Here is a 19,255-nt window from a genome sequence, read left to right on the forward strand (position 1 = left end):
GTAATGCTTCATTTCCTCAGTGTTCTCTTCAATGTCCTTTTCAGTGAAAGGTAAGAGATGCATTAGGAACTTTCTCCTGTAAAAGAGAAGGCCTCAGAAGTCCAAGATGTCATAATCTGGCTCCTAATGGTTGTCTGCCAGGGAAGCAGGGTTGAACTGAAAGTGCCACATGCTCACTCAGAGTGTTGTAATTATTAATGCTGTGGCAGAGGTACAGTGTGTTCTCTGCTTCAGAGCTTTTCCCCAAACGGCTCCTTTACCGAAGCTGGTGGCGTGACTAGGAATACGCTGAAGTCAGGCACAACTGCTCATGTGGAGGAAGTTTTAACATTTATACCTAGCCTGCAGCTATCAAAGGAAATGAGGGCGCGGGACTTTTTTTTTACTTTAATAAAAAAAAAAAAGTAAAAGAAAAAAAAAGTCGTTTTTTGTTTCAGGCCAATAATATCAATCACAATAAAACATATTTAAAACAGTACAGCCTACAAAAAGCAGCCTCATGCCCCATGTCTCCTTCCTGCCATGTCATCGTCAAGATGAAAGAAAGTATCCAGTGGGACTAAATTTTTTTTCTCAGTGGGTTTTTTCAGAAAATAAGAAAAAAAAAAGGCTCAGGTTGGGAAAATGTTCCCTAAATTACTTCCACTACTGTCACTCCATTTCATCATCTAAAAGCGGAAGACTAAAATCTGAAGATTTCACGCAGCACAGGCAAAGTTAATGTCTCGCAAAGGCAGATTAAGGCCCAGATGGAAGATAATACAATCCGTCAAAGTAAGCCCCTCAGATCCCTGCGTAAAATAAATAAAATACCCCCCCACTTCAGATAAAAAGCAAAGAAGAGCGTCTGAGTTTTCATTGTACTTCAGGCAGTTCCATGGATCTGCATAAGCCTATTGTAACAATGACAATCAAGATGTAGGGAAATGCTTCTCATCTTGGCAGCAAAGAAACACTTGGAACTTTGGATGTGCAGAAGGTGGGCCTATCAGATTAAAGAGAAGAGAAGAAATAGAAATAAAAAAGAAAGAAAGAACAGCTGAGGGATAAGCTGGAGAGTGTAAATCTGCTGGCCAAAGATCTTAAAGAACAAACGAAAAAAACAAAGAAGATGCAGCATGCGCTGCTAGTGGGATTCGAAGCTTCAAAGTGAAGAAAAAAAAAAAAAAAAAAAAAATTATATATATATATATATATATATATATATATATATATATATATATATATATATATATAAATAAAGATTCCCATAGTGAATACTCGCAGGCACTGATGTAAAAAATAGATCAACAGAAAGAAAGGAAAACTGTCCAGCATGTTTGATATAACTATGGGCTATCAAGTGAGTTTCTGGAAGCTTTTCAATTTCCTACCGTCTCCCTCAGTAGAACAGAGCAGAGACAAAACATCTCCAACCGTAGTCACAACACTCACAGTCATAACAATCCCGCAAGAGAACATCCGGTCACTTTTCTTTTTCTAACCAGATTAACCTTCACCCAGGAGAATATCAGAGTCTATCTATATTACCTTGTGGATTTTTTTGCAAAAACAAACATCTAAAAAAAGAGCTGTTTTTAGCATTACTTTAACCTCCTAAACTCCTTAATCAGCTGTGACTCCTGGCTTTTTCCACACTTGTATAACTTAGGAACAACTCAGCCAGTTTGCATTACTTTGCATTTTTCCTAAATCAAAGTATAAATACTTCAGTTAGAATGTACATAAGGAAAAGTTGAAAAAGGATTTACATTCTTTACTTGAGTAAATATAAAAGTGTGTATGCCAAAAAAATTTAATTAAAAAGGTAAAGGTATTTCTTTAAAACAGGCTTCTAATTTATTGATTGCAAATATTTCTTAAAATGTTTAAAAAGTTACAGATGATCACATCCTTGAGACTAACTGTCAATAAAGGTTTTTACACTTTTTACAGCAAGAAGAAAACTAACAATATTAAAAGAGTGAATTTACAAGTTCCACAATCATGGTAATACACAGCTTTGGGCCAAAAAAAAGACATTTTCAGTTTCTGATTCAGTTTCTCTGATTTTGCTATTTATAGGTAAATGTTTGAGTAAAATGAACATTGTTGTTTTATTATGTAAACTACAGACAACATTTATCCCAAATTCCAATTAAAATTTGGTCATTTTGAGCATTAAAAGATGCAGAAAATGAGAAATGGCTGAAATAACAAAAAAGATGCAGAACGTTCAGCTTTCAGCTCAAATAATGTAAAGAAAAGAAGTTAATATTCATAAAAAGTTCAGAAATCAATATTTGGTGGAATAACCCTGGTTTTTAATCACAGTTTTCATGCATCCAGTCTTACACACTGCTTTTGGATAACTTTATGCCACTCCTGGTGCAAAAATTTAAGCAGTTCAGCTTGGTTTGATGGCTTGTGATCATCCGTCTGCCTCTTAATTATAATCCAGAGGTTTTCAATTTGGTAAAATTAAAGAAACTCGTCATTTTTAAGTGGTCTCTTTTTTTTCCAGAGCTGTATGTTTCTCAGCTTTATTATATTTGATGTTTGTGCGTTTCTCTGGTCCTTGTAGCTTGTAGCTGCTGGCTCATTGAGAGACTCATTGATTAATACCAATATAAAAAAATATAGTTTAAAAACATGACACCATTGTTGACTGACTTAAGTAAAGTAAAAAAAGCTACATAAATACAGTAACAAAGGACTTTAACTTTGCTACTTGCCAGATCTGCATTTAGAGTATTTTCTGTTTAGTAAAGTCATTGAGCACACAGTGTTAAAATTCTTAGACTAAACCTAAACTAAATCCTGAGCTCTGGGATTTGGTTTGATTGAATAGCCCTTGCACCTGGTCCAAGGCAGCACTTTTGGCAGATTCAGATCATATTCCCCAGACTTTATACTCGTCTAGACGTTTATTCACCATCTCCATTTGAAACAGGATCTATTCAGATAACAGCTTATAAAAACAAGCTGACATTTCCACAAAACTCAATTAATAGTATTAGGCCCAAATACCACACATATTACATCGTGCCTCTGCCCTGCAGACAGGACTGAACACACACTGACATATTTCCCCGGCCTACAGCTGGACATTTTACAGACTGGAGGTACAAGAGCAGTAAAACTCCAACGCCATTACCTTCTGTCTGAGGTCCTGACCACTGGCCCCAATATTAAACACCATGGGACATATCTGTTAGATGACCTCACACCTTCTGCGGTACTGTGTGGGAGACATTACTAACTAATAATTCAGACTTTAATATGATCTGAGTTTAGTCATTCTGCAATAAACGGCATTGACTGCAGATGAGTCAATAGGCAAACGGCCAATAGGGCTGAATTTGTATTTTGTATGTATTAAAGATTAAAGACAGTTTGATGTTATTTACTTTATTACTTTACTACTTTTAGCCCCCCCTCCAGTTTCCCAGTTTATGTCCAGTTTAGCTGAGCCATTTAACCCTTTACTGGAAGGAACATTTTGCAATTGGGAATCTCTACATTTTTTTAAGAAGCAGAAACCTAGCACAGGAAGTGATGTCAGGACTGTCGTTGAGTTTTGCCTTGCTAGTACTGATATTCTAGCCATCATTCCTGTTTATTTTATACATGCACTTATTTGATGATATTTTTGAGCACATAAACCAGCCTGTATTGCAACTAAGCATGGAAAACCTTTCAGTCTGCTACAGATATTAACTTAAAAACACATATACAAGTTATACAGTCTACACCACTGATTGTTTAGAGAAACCACTTGAGAAATTACCTTTTACCCTGAACCTGAAAATGTACATCTGCTTTATTTTGAAATTAGTCCATATCAGTAAATCTGCCATTTTAAAAGAAATGCTCTATAGCCCCGCCCTCTTTTTAAGACTCTCCCTAGAGCTGGGCAATAAAACTACACCTTTTCATATTGTAAAAATATTTTTATAGCTTCGACAATATGCTTTTTTAGGACATTAACAGTGCTTTAAGTACACAGTTTTTATGGTGTTTAAATGTCAGTTTTTGGAAATATGCCATTGCTGATGCATTTTATCTGCAAACAGTGCACTTAATATTGTGTACTGTGAAAATGTCTTTAAATATGGTGATAGTATATTTTTACCAATGCTACTGACACTACGAAGGCTAAAACAATACCACTGGAGGAAAGTGCCGGACTCCCAGCTCTAATACAACAACCAATAGATGCCTGGGCTGTTCATGATCACAATGGCAGTGATGAGTGAAGATGGCACTATCTACCCACTCAGAGAGAGCACGACAAAGTGTGTCTTTCGCCTCTCAGACTGTGACTACATTCATCATTTAGGTACTGTTAAGTCCTGTATCCTGGTTAAAAACCTCTATAACCTGTGATTTTTTGAAGACAACCTTTTACTAAACGATGCCCACTGCCCGAAGAGTGCAGGTGATTTTTTTAGCCTAAATTAAATACAAAAAAGGGGGCACATTCACTTACGGGCCATCCATTTTTCAACCTCCTGGCAAAAGGAAGTGCTGTGTTAAGAGATTCCAAATCCATAGCCATCAATTTTGTGGATGTCTACTTTTATTAGAGAGAGGCTCCAGATCTGAGCATGAAGATACTGCTTGATACACTTACTGTATTATACTTATTACTGCTACAGAGAGCTGCTATAATGAAGCAAAGAGATTTTCAAGCATTATATGATAAGGCAATTCAGCTAATTCAGTTCAGCAATTAGAATTAGAATGTGCTGACTGGATCCTTTCTTAGTTACGGACAAAAATATGAAGATACTGCTCACTATTACTGCAGGAAAAGCGGTAGTAAAAAATGGTTGCCAGGTTGTTGCTATGGTATTACATATTGGTTTCATGGTGTTCCTAGTTGGTTGCTATGAATGTGCTATTTGGATGCAAGATGCATTTCAAAGAGTTGCCATGATGTTACCTAATGGTTGCTAGGGAGTAGCTATTTGGTTGCTCAGGTGTTGTCAAGAGGTTTTTGTGGTATGTGAAATGATGAAATTTGGTAAATAGTTGGCAGAAAAATTAGAAGGGGGTGTTGCCATGTTTTCCTTCTAATTCAGCAGGTCTTGTTGCTAGGTGGGGAGACCTGTAAAGCCAAGCTAAGTTAAGTAAACAAAACTATATTTCTTAAAAAAACAAGTCAAACGAGGGCTGGATGTTAATCTACACAGATTTCTCTCCTGAAAACTGCAAGAGAGCTACCTGACTAAAATGCCTTTTATCAAAAAAAATTCACAAAACATTAATTCAATTTATATACTGGTATTTTTCGCAATGCACAATGCATCATAACTACATGCAATCTTGGCTACACTGATGCTACTCCAGCTACTGAAGATTATGCACATGTTTAGACTATATAAAGTACATTTGGCTCACATGTAGAGTATATTCATTTGATACAGACAGCCAATGGCATCATTCCATCAATGGAAGAGGGAGAGAAACGACTTCCCTTAAATGGATCAAATGAAAAGCTCTGATGAATATGGGGGAGGTCTTCTTGGGGGAGCTAATGATGGCCTGTTGGCTCAAGTTGCAAGGAAATGCTACTTACATGGTGAACCTTGAGGGGAAACTACTCAGACGAAATACCGCAAATCAATAGGAAGGGGTGGCCAAAACGACGGTCTGATCTCATTATCACTATAAGGCTTTCTGATGGCATGTGGTATTCTTATTTTTTGTAGGTGTATTGTATGTGTATGTGTGTGTGTGTGTGTGTGTGTGTGTGTGTGTGTGTAGAAAAAAAAAACTGCTACATATATTAAGAAAACGCATTGTGACATACTGCACTTTAAATAAATTGTGAATAAAATGAATCCAGATCCGGATGCATGGTTTAGTCATGGACTGTGGTTTGTATGGTTTAGGACCTTCATTTGAAAATCTGCTCGCCTCATGCTCTACCATCTTTCTTCTTCTGCCATATACAGCACATCAAGTTCACCCACAGTCACGAACAGCACCCACAGGGACCTGGCTGCTGACCACCCTCGCAGCAGGCAGTTCCATTATACCACTGCACAGAACCAAATTCATCACTCACTGTGCCAGGAGACTTCTCTCCTCTCTCCACTGCAGACTTACAAACGCAGCATCATTACAGTGTCTAGTGCTACAGCAGCAAGGTTAGCTCTCAATAATGGAACATAAAAACGTCACCTATAAAACAAGTAATGGGGAGAATAAGGAAACCTAAGGCTAAGGCCTGTTCAGAGATTATTTTAAAGCTGCTGTACTGTAAATGTGGGGGCTGTTTTATGTGTTCTGCTGCAGGGGTGCGCCTTTCTGCTCCTGGAGATCTAAAAATCTGGAGGTTGAGGGCAGATCTAACACACCTGAGTCTTTAATGAAGACATATCTCTAAAGGCCTTAATTACCTGGATCAGGTGTGTGAGTTTAGGGGGTAGGTGAACTCTGCATTGTGCTAGATCTCCAGGAGCAGGGATGAGCACCTGTGTACTACAGTATAGAAACCATATGATAGTAAAGGTGTATTTATCAAGAACTACTGGGTGTGCTTTTAATGTTGTACCTTACATATCTTAGCATTTCCTCTTCAAGGGTCATCAATGCAATTATGGAAAGTTCAGTACTTTTTCAATAGTGCAGTCCATACTCTGTCATTTGATCCTTCTTTTGAGTTAGTCACAGATTTACATCTATTTATATCTATTTTGACGACATTTGAGTTATATACTGTTAATAAAAGATTTGTCTGTGTTTAATGAAGTGAGGGTGTTCAGTAAGAGTGAAAGAAAATATCAATATATCAAAGTATCACAAAATTATGTTTTGTAATATTTTATCAATTCTCAAATACACAGCTTTAATTTAGAAATTTGGTTACTTTCTTGATACTTTAAAATCTGAAACAATAGGTACTTTTGGCTGGGTGGGCAGTGTGCCAGGTCCTGCTGGAAAATGAAATCCACGTCTCCATAAATGCTGTCAGCAGATGGAAGCATGAAGTGCTGTAGGATTTTCTGGGAAAATGATTCACTGACTTTGGACTTGATAGAACACAGTGGATCAACACCAGCAGATGACATGGCTCTTCAAACCATCACTGATTGTGGAACATTCACACTAGACCTCAATCAGCTTAGACGGTGTGCCTCTCCACTCTTTAGCACCTAATTGACGTAACTTGCAACTTGAAATTGATATCACTTTTGGTGCTGCTCATCAGTAACTCTGCAAGTTCTGGTTTAAATGTGCTCCTTCCACTCTTTCCTACTGTATATTCTAGATATTTATCCTATTAATCTATTTTTGATAACTTTGTATCTGCCAGCTAACTACTTCAGTGTTATGTTGCACTTAAGAGATGCTCTTAAGTAGCATCTTTAGCAAATTATCCCATTGCAATCAGATTATACCTTCAATTATCACACATTATGTCTAAATCTTTGCAAACATCTGGAACCACGTAACGATCTCGTGTTAAACTACAGCTGAGCTCATAATTCACTGTATGCGTCAAGGCCCACCCTGGCAGAACTGCTGTAGACGTGAAAGTGTAGTGATGGGTATCGGCGTCCTTCAACACTGATGGAATCGCGCCAGATCTTGAAGGATGATGAAAAAAAAACGTCAACTGAACAAAGGACGTGACCAGATCTTGACGCCTCGGTGCAAGGCTTGTCCTTGCAGTTCTAACTGTGTCTGGGCAGAGATGTGCATGATGCAGCTTGTTTTGGGGACTTGGCAGATGTTCAGACAGCTACTACTCACTAATTGAAAAAGTGATTAAGTGGCCAGATTAAAGAGTGCAGCACACTGATCCCTCCTTCAGTGCTGCAACAAGAGTACAGAGAGTGCACAAAAAAGGAACAGCATATTCTTGTCTCAGATATTAATGGCTTGGAAGTTTTTGTAAACCCGAGCTCCAATATTTATCATGTTTTTTTTTCCACAGAGGATGGCAACTCGAGGAGCTACAGCGGGCAGGGTTGGGTATCTGCAGCAACTTCTAATATAATATGATACATATCACTGAAAATAGATTAAATATATATGATCCAGAACATAACATATCTCAGGATTCTCATCACAGCTGACACTTTCTCATGATAAACTGACTCAGTAGCTCGTAAAACTTGTAGGTGGTGATGCAATGGTTCTAAAGGGGTATAAAACTGTCATATTCCTGGATTATTATACCTCAGAACTGTTTCTTGCTAGAGCTGGCAAGACTGATTTAGTGTATTCTTCATAAAAGGAAGATGTACCGGATGCCAGGTTGAAGCAGCTGCTCTGCTATGTTAACGAATATTAAATTACTAAAATGTTAGAGCTTAGGTTTGCCACAAACTTATACATTATAAATAGTGTTTTCTATAAATGCAGTGATGTAGCGGTTTCTCTCATACATACATTCGTTAAGTGGATTTTAGCTTGAGTGTATAGTTCTAGGAAAACTTTTAATTATATAATCAGAGCTGCGCTGATCTGTCTTTTTCAGTTCTGATACCCATATGACACATTTTTCCGATACTACTATTGAATTAATAAACTATTTCAAAATCTAGAATACTGTCATGTTGCTGCCCACAATGTAAACACTAAACTGAATAAATCAGTCACATGGATCGGTCTAATTATCTGATACCCAAATCAGGAAAAGTAGCGATTCTAAAATCAGATTAGTGTATCTCTATATATAATTTTTACAAAATGTGAAGGGCTAAGAAATGTGCCTAATATTTAACTACAGAGTAGGGGTGGGCGATATGGCAAAACATATTTATCAGGAGATTTTCATAGTACACAATATTTATCACAATATTTTAACATATAATTTCCTTCAGTTAAACAGGACATTTTTTCCAGTGTTCTTGAGCATTGATGATATTTACAAAATCTTATATTTTGTTATTGTTATACTTAATAGAATAAATACTTAATTACAATACTATTAAATAGTGTCATATTGCCAATCCCCAAAAAATTAACAAGAAGTCCAGAATCTAAAATCGCAATCAGTCATGTATTTACAAAATATAAACTCTGGCTGTTCTCTAGTCATGTCAATATCAAAACTATTTTAGTAAATTCAAACTTTCATGTGTAACAAGCAGTGATTGCTAACTTCACTAAATTTAGTCTAAATTAATGCTCACTCTATTTAACCCAAGGGTCCAGTCTGCATCCATTAACACTCACAACAATTTGAATAATTCTGAAACGAGTGTGGATTTGGTGTGTGGTGGAAAAGGTTGGTTCAAAAGTGTAAAAAAAAAAAATAATAATAATAATATACATTTTTTATCTTACCTTTGAGGACAGTCACTTTAGCTTCATATGAATCTTGACCTTGATCATTGATAGCCTTGCACATGTATGTACCAACATCAGACTCTGTAGCTTTCATTAAGGTAAGCTCTGACATTATCCGTCTGTCAGAAGAAAAGAGAACATATTTATTTATAAACACACAGCACTGACCTTCTTATACTCCAAAACAGTCTAAAACACTTTTAAAGGGTCACCAAACCCACTGATTTTTGCTGACTTCACCCTCAGCTCAAATTTGAAAAAGGTTAAAAAATAGGAGGGGTAGTTTGGGAGGGGCACTGGGTGATGTATGGGTTTAGAGGTGGGGCAGGAGGGAGAGCTGATTGGCTGAGCTGCAGTGGTAGCAGTGTGCCTCTGATATCAGTGAGAAGCAGATGGTTGGATGGGTGGTATTATTGTTAAAATAAAAGCTGGTATGTTTCATTACTTTAAAGGAACACATTTCAGGTATTAATTGACAAAATATGGTTTAGGGTTTAGTGGCTCTTTAAATGTGCATTGGATTTGTAACAGAAGTGAAATTATCTGTGATGCTTCAAAGAACCATTTACAAAAGGTTCCCCATTCATAGCAGAGATTAACCAAGCAAACACCATTGTTTAGGTGCTTATTTTAGTCCATAACAAATGCGTCTGTGTACTAATAGCCTAGTGGAATTTCCAGAATTACTGTTGAGGTAGGAGTGAGCCTCCCTGCGTCACAGACACGCTTCTAAACTTGTTCCTGCTACACTGATTCCTCTGTCTGGGCGAACGTCCTCACTGAATCCTTTATGTACGTTTGGGCAGGTCTTACAAAGCCTTTCACAATCCAGAACCTGCCAGAGAAAGTGTGCAGTGGCGTATTCCTCTTAACAACAGCCCAGAGCTGATCAACACAAACACTGTCACCAATGAGAGAGAGTTTCAGGGGAGGACCTGCAGGCATGCAGCAGGTACAGCTGAGCACCACTTCTGCTGTTGGATTTGATTTAACATAGAAACTAACTGGAAGTCTGAGAAGAAATTAAAACTACTTCACTATTGTACTTCACTAAGTAATAAAATTCTGTATCTACTGGAGTATTATTTTTACTTTACTATTGTACTTAATTACTAAAATGCTGTATCTGTATCTACTGGAGCATTATTTTTACTTCACTACTGTACTTAAGTACTAAAATGCTGTATCTGTATCTACTGGAGTAGTAATTAAATATACAAATTTAATTAAATGTGACTAATTAAATTTGAGATTTCTAGATATAAATAAAGGACATTTTAGTTTTTTATGCAAAATGTTTATTATTTATCAAGCCAAACCATGTACTTCAGAAGAAGAAGTGCAACAGTTAAAACATTTAGTCATTATTAGATCACTTTATCTGCCTGTCTAGATACACAACAATCCAGACACATCAATTAATACAATTCTAGTATTCCATAAAGAACAGGTGGTGAGAAAAGTTGTAAACTTGATAAACATCTGTTCACTCAGACGTTCAGAGCAGACCCTCATGCTGCAGTGTTCAGCAGGCAGAGATGGATAAGTAAAAATAACTTTTCCACCACTTCAGCAGGCTGCATAAACCATTAACCCATGACTCAGTGTTTCTCACAGCAGCAACACAATCAACCTGTTTTGAACTGGATGGAGGATGGCTCTTACCGTTTTTTCTTCATCTTAATCTGTCTGGTTGGATTACTGCCTATCTTGATTCCATTATGGTACCACTCCAGCTTGGTCTGTTTACCACCTGCTGTCAGCTCACACTTCAGCGAGATCTTCTGCCCTTCTGGAACATCCACACTGCGTAGTTTCTTTAACTTGGGTGCGACTGAAAAACAGACACAAAAATAAAGCGTTAACTATTAGAGGCTGAAAGGAAATAACCTGTAGGCTGGTTGTGTGATGATTATATAATTGCACGTTAAAGAACACACAATGACAAAATTAAGGAATGTCTTTTTGCAAAACAATACGGTACATTCAGAGCAATAATGCCATGAAACGTCCATTTGTACTTACAAGCACAAATGCTCTAGACTGAAACTCATTCTTTCAACTGATTTTTAAGACTGGCATCACTTGACAGGGCACTTAAAATGTCATAGCACAACACGTCACTTTTGAAGCGCATCATTTAAGACAACACTGAAAAGATAAGACAGTAGAGATGAAAGGGAGATGGAACAATTAGACAAATTATTTGCCGAAATTGGCAATCAGCTTGATTTAGGGCCATTTTTAAATGCAGGATGGTCTGTCCAATTGTGGACTTACTTGTAGACTGATTTTTTTCAACACTTAATGCTTTTTTGATCTGTATCAACACTGATTTACACTATACAGCTCTGGAAAAAAATAAGAGACCACTTAAAAATGATGAGTTTCTTTGATTTTACCAAATAGAAAACCTCTGGAATATAATCAAGAAGAAGAAGGAGGATCACAAGCCATCAAACCAAACTGAACTGACTGAATTTCTGCACCAGGAGTGGCATAAAGTTATCCAAAAGCAGTGTGTAAGACTGGTGGAGGAGAACATGCCAAGATTCATGAAAACTGCACAAAATATTGATTTCTGAACTCTTACATTTTTTATTAGGAATTTGGTAAAAATGCTGTCCGTGATCTATAGAATAAAACTACAATGTTCACTTTACTCAAACATATACATATAAATAGCAAAATCAAAGAAACTGATTTAGAAACTTGACATTTTTATGTCTAATCGCTTGCCTTGCCTAAATAGTGCAGAAACCCAGCATCCTGCCCTCAATAATGCTCTTTTTGCTAAGTACAATCAAATCCTCCTTACAGCAATTTTCCAAACACCTTCTCTGGGCAGTATAGACAGTTACTCCAATAAAAGAAGGATGATCTGTTTTTGATAGCCTTGATTTCACATAGAAACATTGCATAAGCTGGTGTTCCAATACCTTTCTCCTTGTAGTGTAAGTATTGGCTTTCATACTTAGAATTGAGATACGATACAATAAAAGACATGTCATTAAATTACTAGCCTGACAAAAACATGTCATTTAAACATGTACACGCTGTTGTTGGCACTTGCTAAAAATGTGTTTGTGGTGCGGTCACTGTTCATTAAATAAGGATTAAGGTCACTATTATTATTATTATTATTGTGATAAGGAAAAGGCCTTGTACTGGACGTTTCCGTATCATGACACCTCTAATACCTAAAAGCTTACACAACATTGGTAAAATAGGCACTTTTGAGACTATAATTATTTTGGCGGCTTTGTGTTTATTCTACAGATTCTCAGCCCAAATCGCTTTGAACTGCCCAGGCTGTTGTTTAAGTGAAACCGTGACTGATTGCCAGGCTTAGTCTGAGGGACAGAAAAAGAGAACTGGACACTTGTTCAGTGTGTGCCAGTGGACCTGCCTGGAGCTCTTTGCATTACTGTGCCGTGTTGTGAAATTCATTATACACCACCATCTTTTCAACAGATCACAGCCATTCCCATGATCCCATGAGAACGCCCGACGACTCCAGCCCCCATCAATACGCAGCCCGGCTCCATGGAGGGTCTGCAAAATTCTCAAGAAGGCAGCTCCTCCAGTTACAGGCAAACACAAAAAGAATAATCTGCCCCCCTTCACGACCCACATCGGTGCCATCAAACTGTCTAGTTAAATTCAAAGTCCTGCCTTTAATAGAGCACTTCAGGGGAAACTTTGTCGTGCGAGACGGAGCAAACAACGACGGCCATCAACCGTTTCAACCTCTTACAGCAGAAGTAGTTTACGGAGCACCCATATGAGGGTAGTGGGAGGGTATTCTCCTCTAACAATCCAGGCTTCAAAGGCTCCGGATTCCCCACAGGCTCTTTTGCAAACTGAGAATCGACAATAGCAACTGACAAGTCATGAATATTGTGCATACGGACTCACACTGCCTTCATACCTCCCAGATACACAGCGAGAGACTGTCAGTTAACCAACAAGGTGATAGCCCACTGACAAACCGAGGAAAAGTTTAAATCCAAAATCAACGAGAAGCACACGTACTGGTGAGGGCAATCTGAGGCCAAATTAAATATGTATCAGATAGTAGACACTCAACCGAAAACTGCAGGAGAAGATAAAGAGAGAGAGAGAGTGTGAGAGAGAGTGAGAGAGAGACTAGTAAATGCTAAGAATCTCATTCAGATACTCATGAATATAAAGCTGGGACAGCTGTACTGATAAGGCCAGTTCCAGATCTTTTTTTTTTTTTTTTATATGATTTCAGGCGGTCTAATCTGAAAGGTCTTTTAATAGTCATCCAGGTAAGAACATACCCTCTATATGGGTGCATACTAATTTTATAAAATAAAAACTGTGATAGAAACTCTTACTTTTGATATGACTTTAAACTTACTTTCAATAGACCAGTTTCTATACTCTTGAGAGAGTTTTGGCCACTTTTGGTGGCTTTTATACAGTTAATAATATGAATTATATCAATCAGAATTATTAATCAACAACTGAAATTAATCTGGCCCAAGCCATATGCTGCTAAACCATGATTCCAAGCAGATACAATATTTCCTTGCTTGTAAGTACTCCCAGGACAAAAACAAGGGGCGTTCTATTCAATAAAAATATGTAAAATATTTGAAATTTTCTTTCTGATTCCTTCCCAAAATGTTTTAATCTTTGGACAATCCCAAAAAATGTGTGTATGGTCTCCAATTAGCCCACATTGTCTCCAGCACAAGCTTGTTTTGGCATTGTCATATTTAGAAAAGATATTCACTTTCCAGCAGAATTCCTTCCACATTAGACTGCTGGTTAATTTATGACTATTTTCACAGGCTGGCGCTGCAGTTTTAAGGTACAACTGAACATTACATATCCTGCAGTGTCAATACTGGACATGAGCTCAATGTAATGAAGAAGGTATAACAATATACCCTGCTGTCCGTTTTGAAGGAAGAGAGTAAATATTCCTTTCTAATGCGGCTGCTGATAATTGTAAAAACTGAAAGAGGAGAAAATGAATAAGATGAATATGAGAGAGAGAGAGAGAGAGAGAGAGAGAATGAGAGAGAAAGAGAGAAGGAGAAAGGGAAACCGAGAGCAAGAAATCCAAAATAATGTTCTCCCGTGAGATTCCTGATGACTGTAGAAACTAAGAAAGAACCAAAAAAAAAAAAAAAGCCTGTGTGAAAAACATTTAAGTGAAAGACTCTGATGCCAATGGAATGCTGGGATTGGGTGTGGGCGAGTACATTTGTATGAGAGTGTAAGAACAAGAGAGGGAGAGGGAGAGGGAGAGAGAGAGGGAGGGTATTTATGACTGGGTTATTAATCATTAGTGCTCATGTATGGTGGTCTACAAACAGTTGGAGATCAATGATGATGGAAAGGAATGTGTGTGTAGTTAGCAGCATGAGTTAGTCCTGAGGCCCATGATGAATGAATTTGTAAGTTTTAGTTTACATAAGAACTGTGTTAATATTTGAGCCCATGTAAGGCATGTGACCAATCTGGTGACCAACCCGCTGCTTAAAACTGATTTCTGATCTCCATTCAAATCTAACGGGATCATCATTTTCAAAAAAAGCAAAAATGCAAAAGAATTTAAGGAAAAAGTGCATCTCCCCTGATGAATACAGACACTGGAGGATTTGGTCCTTGCTCTTATCTCAAGGGGCTCTTATGCCCCCTGCAGTTCGGACAACATTTTAGGATCTTCATAAATATTCACTGATTGAAGAACAATAAATAAATAAATAAATAAATAAATCAAAGCAAGATCAAAGCAAGAGCTCATTTGACGTTCAAATCTGTTTGGTAATGTTTTGATTGGACAAAACTAATATAATTAATTAAACCATAAAACGAACATAATTTTCAAACATTGTTAAGTAAATATGAACTAAAAAGCCTTAAACAACAAAGTCAAAAAGCAAGCAAAAAAGCAAAAAGAGGCATTTAACCCAATCTAACGATTCACACTAACCCCTTAGGCCCCGTAGTCACACTTCTTCACTTTTACAACTACATTACTGTCACAATTAACATCAATGCATTAGACCCTTTCAATTAAATAAATCAATTCAATCAAACAAACACCCAACAAACTAATTCACAACATTTTCTGTATTAGTGTTTAATAAATTAATATTGCATTCCCAAAAATCTGATACCCTGTGATACTTTTGTGCTGGAATATTTGAAACAGTTTCAGCTTTGTTTAAGCACATTCCTTACATATCAAATAAATACAGCAACAGCATAAAGTACTGATGTACAGCTTTGATCCAGTGACTTAGATTTGGGGCCCATCCAAGTAGGGGTAGGCAATAAAAATGGTCCTAAAATAATATCACAATATTTCATGGTATTTTCTTGAAAACAATACTCCTTGCGATATGACAAAACGCTGAATTGAAAAAAAAAAAAAAATCAACAATAAACTTCTACTTTAAAATTAATTGTTAATTATGCATACAATATGATATGATATGTATGATATTAAAAAAATACAAGAATTTTATCATTACAAGATTTGTAACAAGAAGTCAATGATCCAGAATGTTATGATACTAATAATGAACTTAAAATATCTCCATATATCCAGGATTACAGTAAAATAAACGATACTGGACAGATATAAGTCTCTAGTAGATATAGAATGGGAAATGAAAACAGTATGATTTTTTTTCGTTGCTAAAAACAGCAAAAAAAGTAGTAACTAAATGTGATAATTAGGGGTTGCTAACTAGGCACAATATTTCAGGGTATAATATTGTTCGCGATGTTCAAAAATGTTGGCGATATTATTGCGTACAATACTATATGACAATATACGATACACCCCTACATCATTTTAAGTCACATTTAAGTCACAACTAAACTAAACAAATCAACCAAGAATCTCACTTTATATAAATAGTTACTAAAAATATATTGGTTTCACAATATAGCACATCTTATATAAAGTGTCTAGCTGCATTATTTACACAAACACAAAGATTGAATCAGCTGATATTCAGCATTTAACACCACAAAAACAATCAGGTCAAAGAAGAAAAACCCAGAGCCATTAAATGAGCCCTCAGCAACATTCTCAGCCTGACTGGGTTAATCACTAATCACCCAGTATATTCAGTTTCACCAGTTTAAAGCAGTTCCACACTCCATGTGGGCCAGAGGTTAGACTCATCGTGCCACAGACACGCTTCCAGACCTGCAGGACTCCTCAGTCTTTCATCTCTGAGCAGGTTTGGCACGACACAAAGCATTGTGAAATTGCAGCACCTGAATGAGCAAAGCTTAGGATACTCTCCCACATTTCCAAACCAACACAATCATACCGGTTCCAGTTTGCCATCAAAAGAAACAGGCTTACTCAACAGCTGTTACTTTCACTCCCAATCACCTCGGGGGAAGAGCGCCCAACCCAAACCGGAACACCTCTGCTTCATTCAGAAAAAATACATGAATAAGTGCCAGTATCTGCTAAGAGCTTGAAATTTAACACTAGCTGCAAAACAAGAAAACACTCGGAAGGTTTCTGTCACCCACTGATTCTCGAGAATGCGCTCACTGGCTCCAAAATGCCAATCATTCACTCCCCCTGACATCAGCGATGATTTTCCACATTCAAATATGACTAAAATGCAATGTGGGTGCTTTACAGTTAATGCAGGTATGTGAATGAGAAAATGCTCAAGAAGTGAAAAAGATTAAATATTTCAAATCGCTAAATATTTGGCATATCAAAACCTTGTCCACAAGCATGCCTTTATACTGCAGGAACAATTATGTGGAGAATTAACCAATTAATTGATTTTTGAATTAATTTTGTATTCAACAATTCAACAATCAGTACTTTTTTGGGTGGTGGGTCTTTATCAGCACTCAGTGTTTTGTTCTGGTATAAGTGGATCAGATACAGCAGTGCTGCTGTGATTTTTAAACACCTCAGTGTCATTGCTGTACTGAGAATAGTTCAACAGCATCATGTGGGCAAAGAATGTCCAACATAAACAGTGCAGCAACAGATTCAGAGGTTCTGACTCAGGTTTTACATCTACAAGGTGGAGAAGCTAGGTAGCAGTGTCTTACAGAATGAGTCACTGTTAGTGCCATGGGATAGTAGTATGTTAATTTCATCCCAGGGGACACCTGTATAAGAAGTGAGGTATTATCTTGTTAGTGAGGTTCATGGATTCCAGTCATCTAGCTGTCACTGAACACAAAGGTATGGGATCCAAAAATTAAAAATACAGTTTACAAAAAGTTAGCATGTCCAACTATGTTTAAGCTAGTGAAACTTTGGTTAAAATAAAAGTGCCCACTGTGATCACATCTTATAATCTTTGTTTTAAAATTCATAACAAAAAAGGGGAAACTGTCCAATTACCTATCTTATCTTACACATCTTAAACACAAGCTTCTACACACACATTAACCCTTAAAACAGTGAAACCAATTCCAAACAAAACTCCAGTTAATCAACCTGACTTTTATGGCTGAGCTGTGCTGCTGCTGCTTCAGTGCTACCGAACACAGCACTATACAGATGTTTTGCAGCAGAAGACATCATCAGCACTTTAAATGCGTAGAGAGAACGTTCCGAACCATTTCCATTCGTATCTGGTCAGAATGAATGGTTTGCCCATACAGACAGCTCTAATGTACGAGAGATAACTTCATTTACAGCTTATCTTTGTTTTCTCAGGGTCCGCAGCGTCGGTGGGCCCAAGCTGCTTCGCCAGCTGTTTCTTTGTGTCACGGAGGAGCTCCCTTTGGGGAAACTCCTACGCTGCTTTTCAGGCCACAAAATTTACACGGATCAGGGTCCACATTCCAGCACTCGCTGCTGCTGCTACGCTGAGCGAGGAATTCCATGATCTAATGTGGGGTTCAGACATAAATGCGGGGTTAAACCGTTTTCCACCAATAGTTCCTGGACTACAGTGACTTGAGCGGTAAGTGATGCCTAATTCCAGTTCGTCTGCTGAAGGAGAACATGGCCTAATATTGGCTAAGTGATTGGCTTGAGGCTGTTGACCTCTCCATTTACGTGATTCTTACTGTTTCTTTGTATTTTACTAAGTACTAAAGATGTTGCGTCTGAGAATGACATCACACCTGAGCTCCAGTTAAACATTCAGACAGGTTTACACAATTTTAACCCATTTCCAAAAAAGCATTTAGCACTGCATTGTTGGCACTGACCCAGAGTAGCATCTTTAGCAATTGCAGTTGTAGGGATGCAACAATTTGTCGATATAATCGACAATAAAGATTATAAAACTATGTAGTCAATCGTCAAAATTAATCATCAATTTGTATCCTTACACAAAGTAATGGGACAGAAACACAATACGAGAAGGATTAGTGATGGGACGATACACTTTTTCAGCTCCGATCCGATACCGATATAAAACTGATATAAGATTGCCGATACCAATACAAATACCGATACTTTTAGTTTATTAATAGTACTATGATTAAGGTTAAATAATGAGGCTGAAACAGACCACACAGCCCTTTTAAGAGTATCCACAGGTGCATTTAATGTAAATGCATTCAAAAGTCATTTATTTGACACACTTCATATGCAATTACACAATAGTTTCCTTTCAAATAAAATGTTTAAATTTTTATTAAATATAAAAAAAAGTAAAATATTAAATACGTTAAATATTAAATTCAGGGCATTTTTTGCAACGGTTGTGCAGGAGACTTTTATTTTGACAGGTATCATAGAGGATTAGCTGCAATAGCTAACGGCTAACTGGCGATGCTAACTGTATTTCCGAGCTAAATTAATCACTGTTTTTTAATAACAGATTGATTTCTTAGTGCTGGTTAGGGTTGGTAGGATCTGTGGTTTGATATCGGATGTGGATTATGGCTGTAGTTCACTTAAGATAGTTATTTATTACATTCACAATGCCGGAATGATTTTGCTAGCTAAGCTAACAGACTGCAGATC

The 19,255-nt window shown here is 37.2% G+C and overlaps 1 protein-coding gene and 1 long non-coding RNA gene across 10 annotated transcripts in view; one reads left to right on the top strand and one right to left on the bottom strand.

Moving 5' to 3' along the window:
* Positions 1 to 19,255, bottom strand: part of nrg1 (neuregulin 1) — a 140,846-nt gene that overhangs the window by 63,365 nt on the left and 58,226 nt on the right. For all 9 annotated transcript variants that reach the window (XM_022681274.2, XM_049468408.1, XM_022681277.2 and 6 more), the window contains exons 2-3: positions 10,957 to 11,125; positions 9,289 to 9,410 (exon numbers count right to left, since the gene is read on the bottom strand). In XM_022681274.2, the coding sequence (XP_022536995.2) occupies positions 9,289 to 9,410; positions 10,957 to 11,125 (291 nt within the window). The remainder of the gene's footprint in view (positions 1 to 9,288; positions 9,411 to 10,956; positions 11,126 to 19,255) is intronic.
* Positions 1 to 19,255, top strand: part of LOC111195072 (uncharacterized) — a 40,869-nt gene that overhangs the window by 17,246 nt on the left and 4,368 nt on the right. The gene's annotated exons all lie outside the window — the stretch shown is intronic.

This window comes from Astyanax mexicanus, chromosome 20 (assembly GCF_023375975.1).
Source record: "Astyanax mexicanus isolate ESR-SI-001 chromosome 20, AstMex3_surface, whole genome shotgun sequence".
Classification (NCBI taxonomy): domain Eukaryota; kingdom Metazoa; phylum Chordata; class Actinopteri; order Characiformes; family Acestrorhamphidae; genus Astyanax; species Astyanax mexicanus.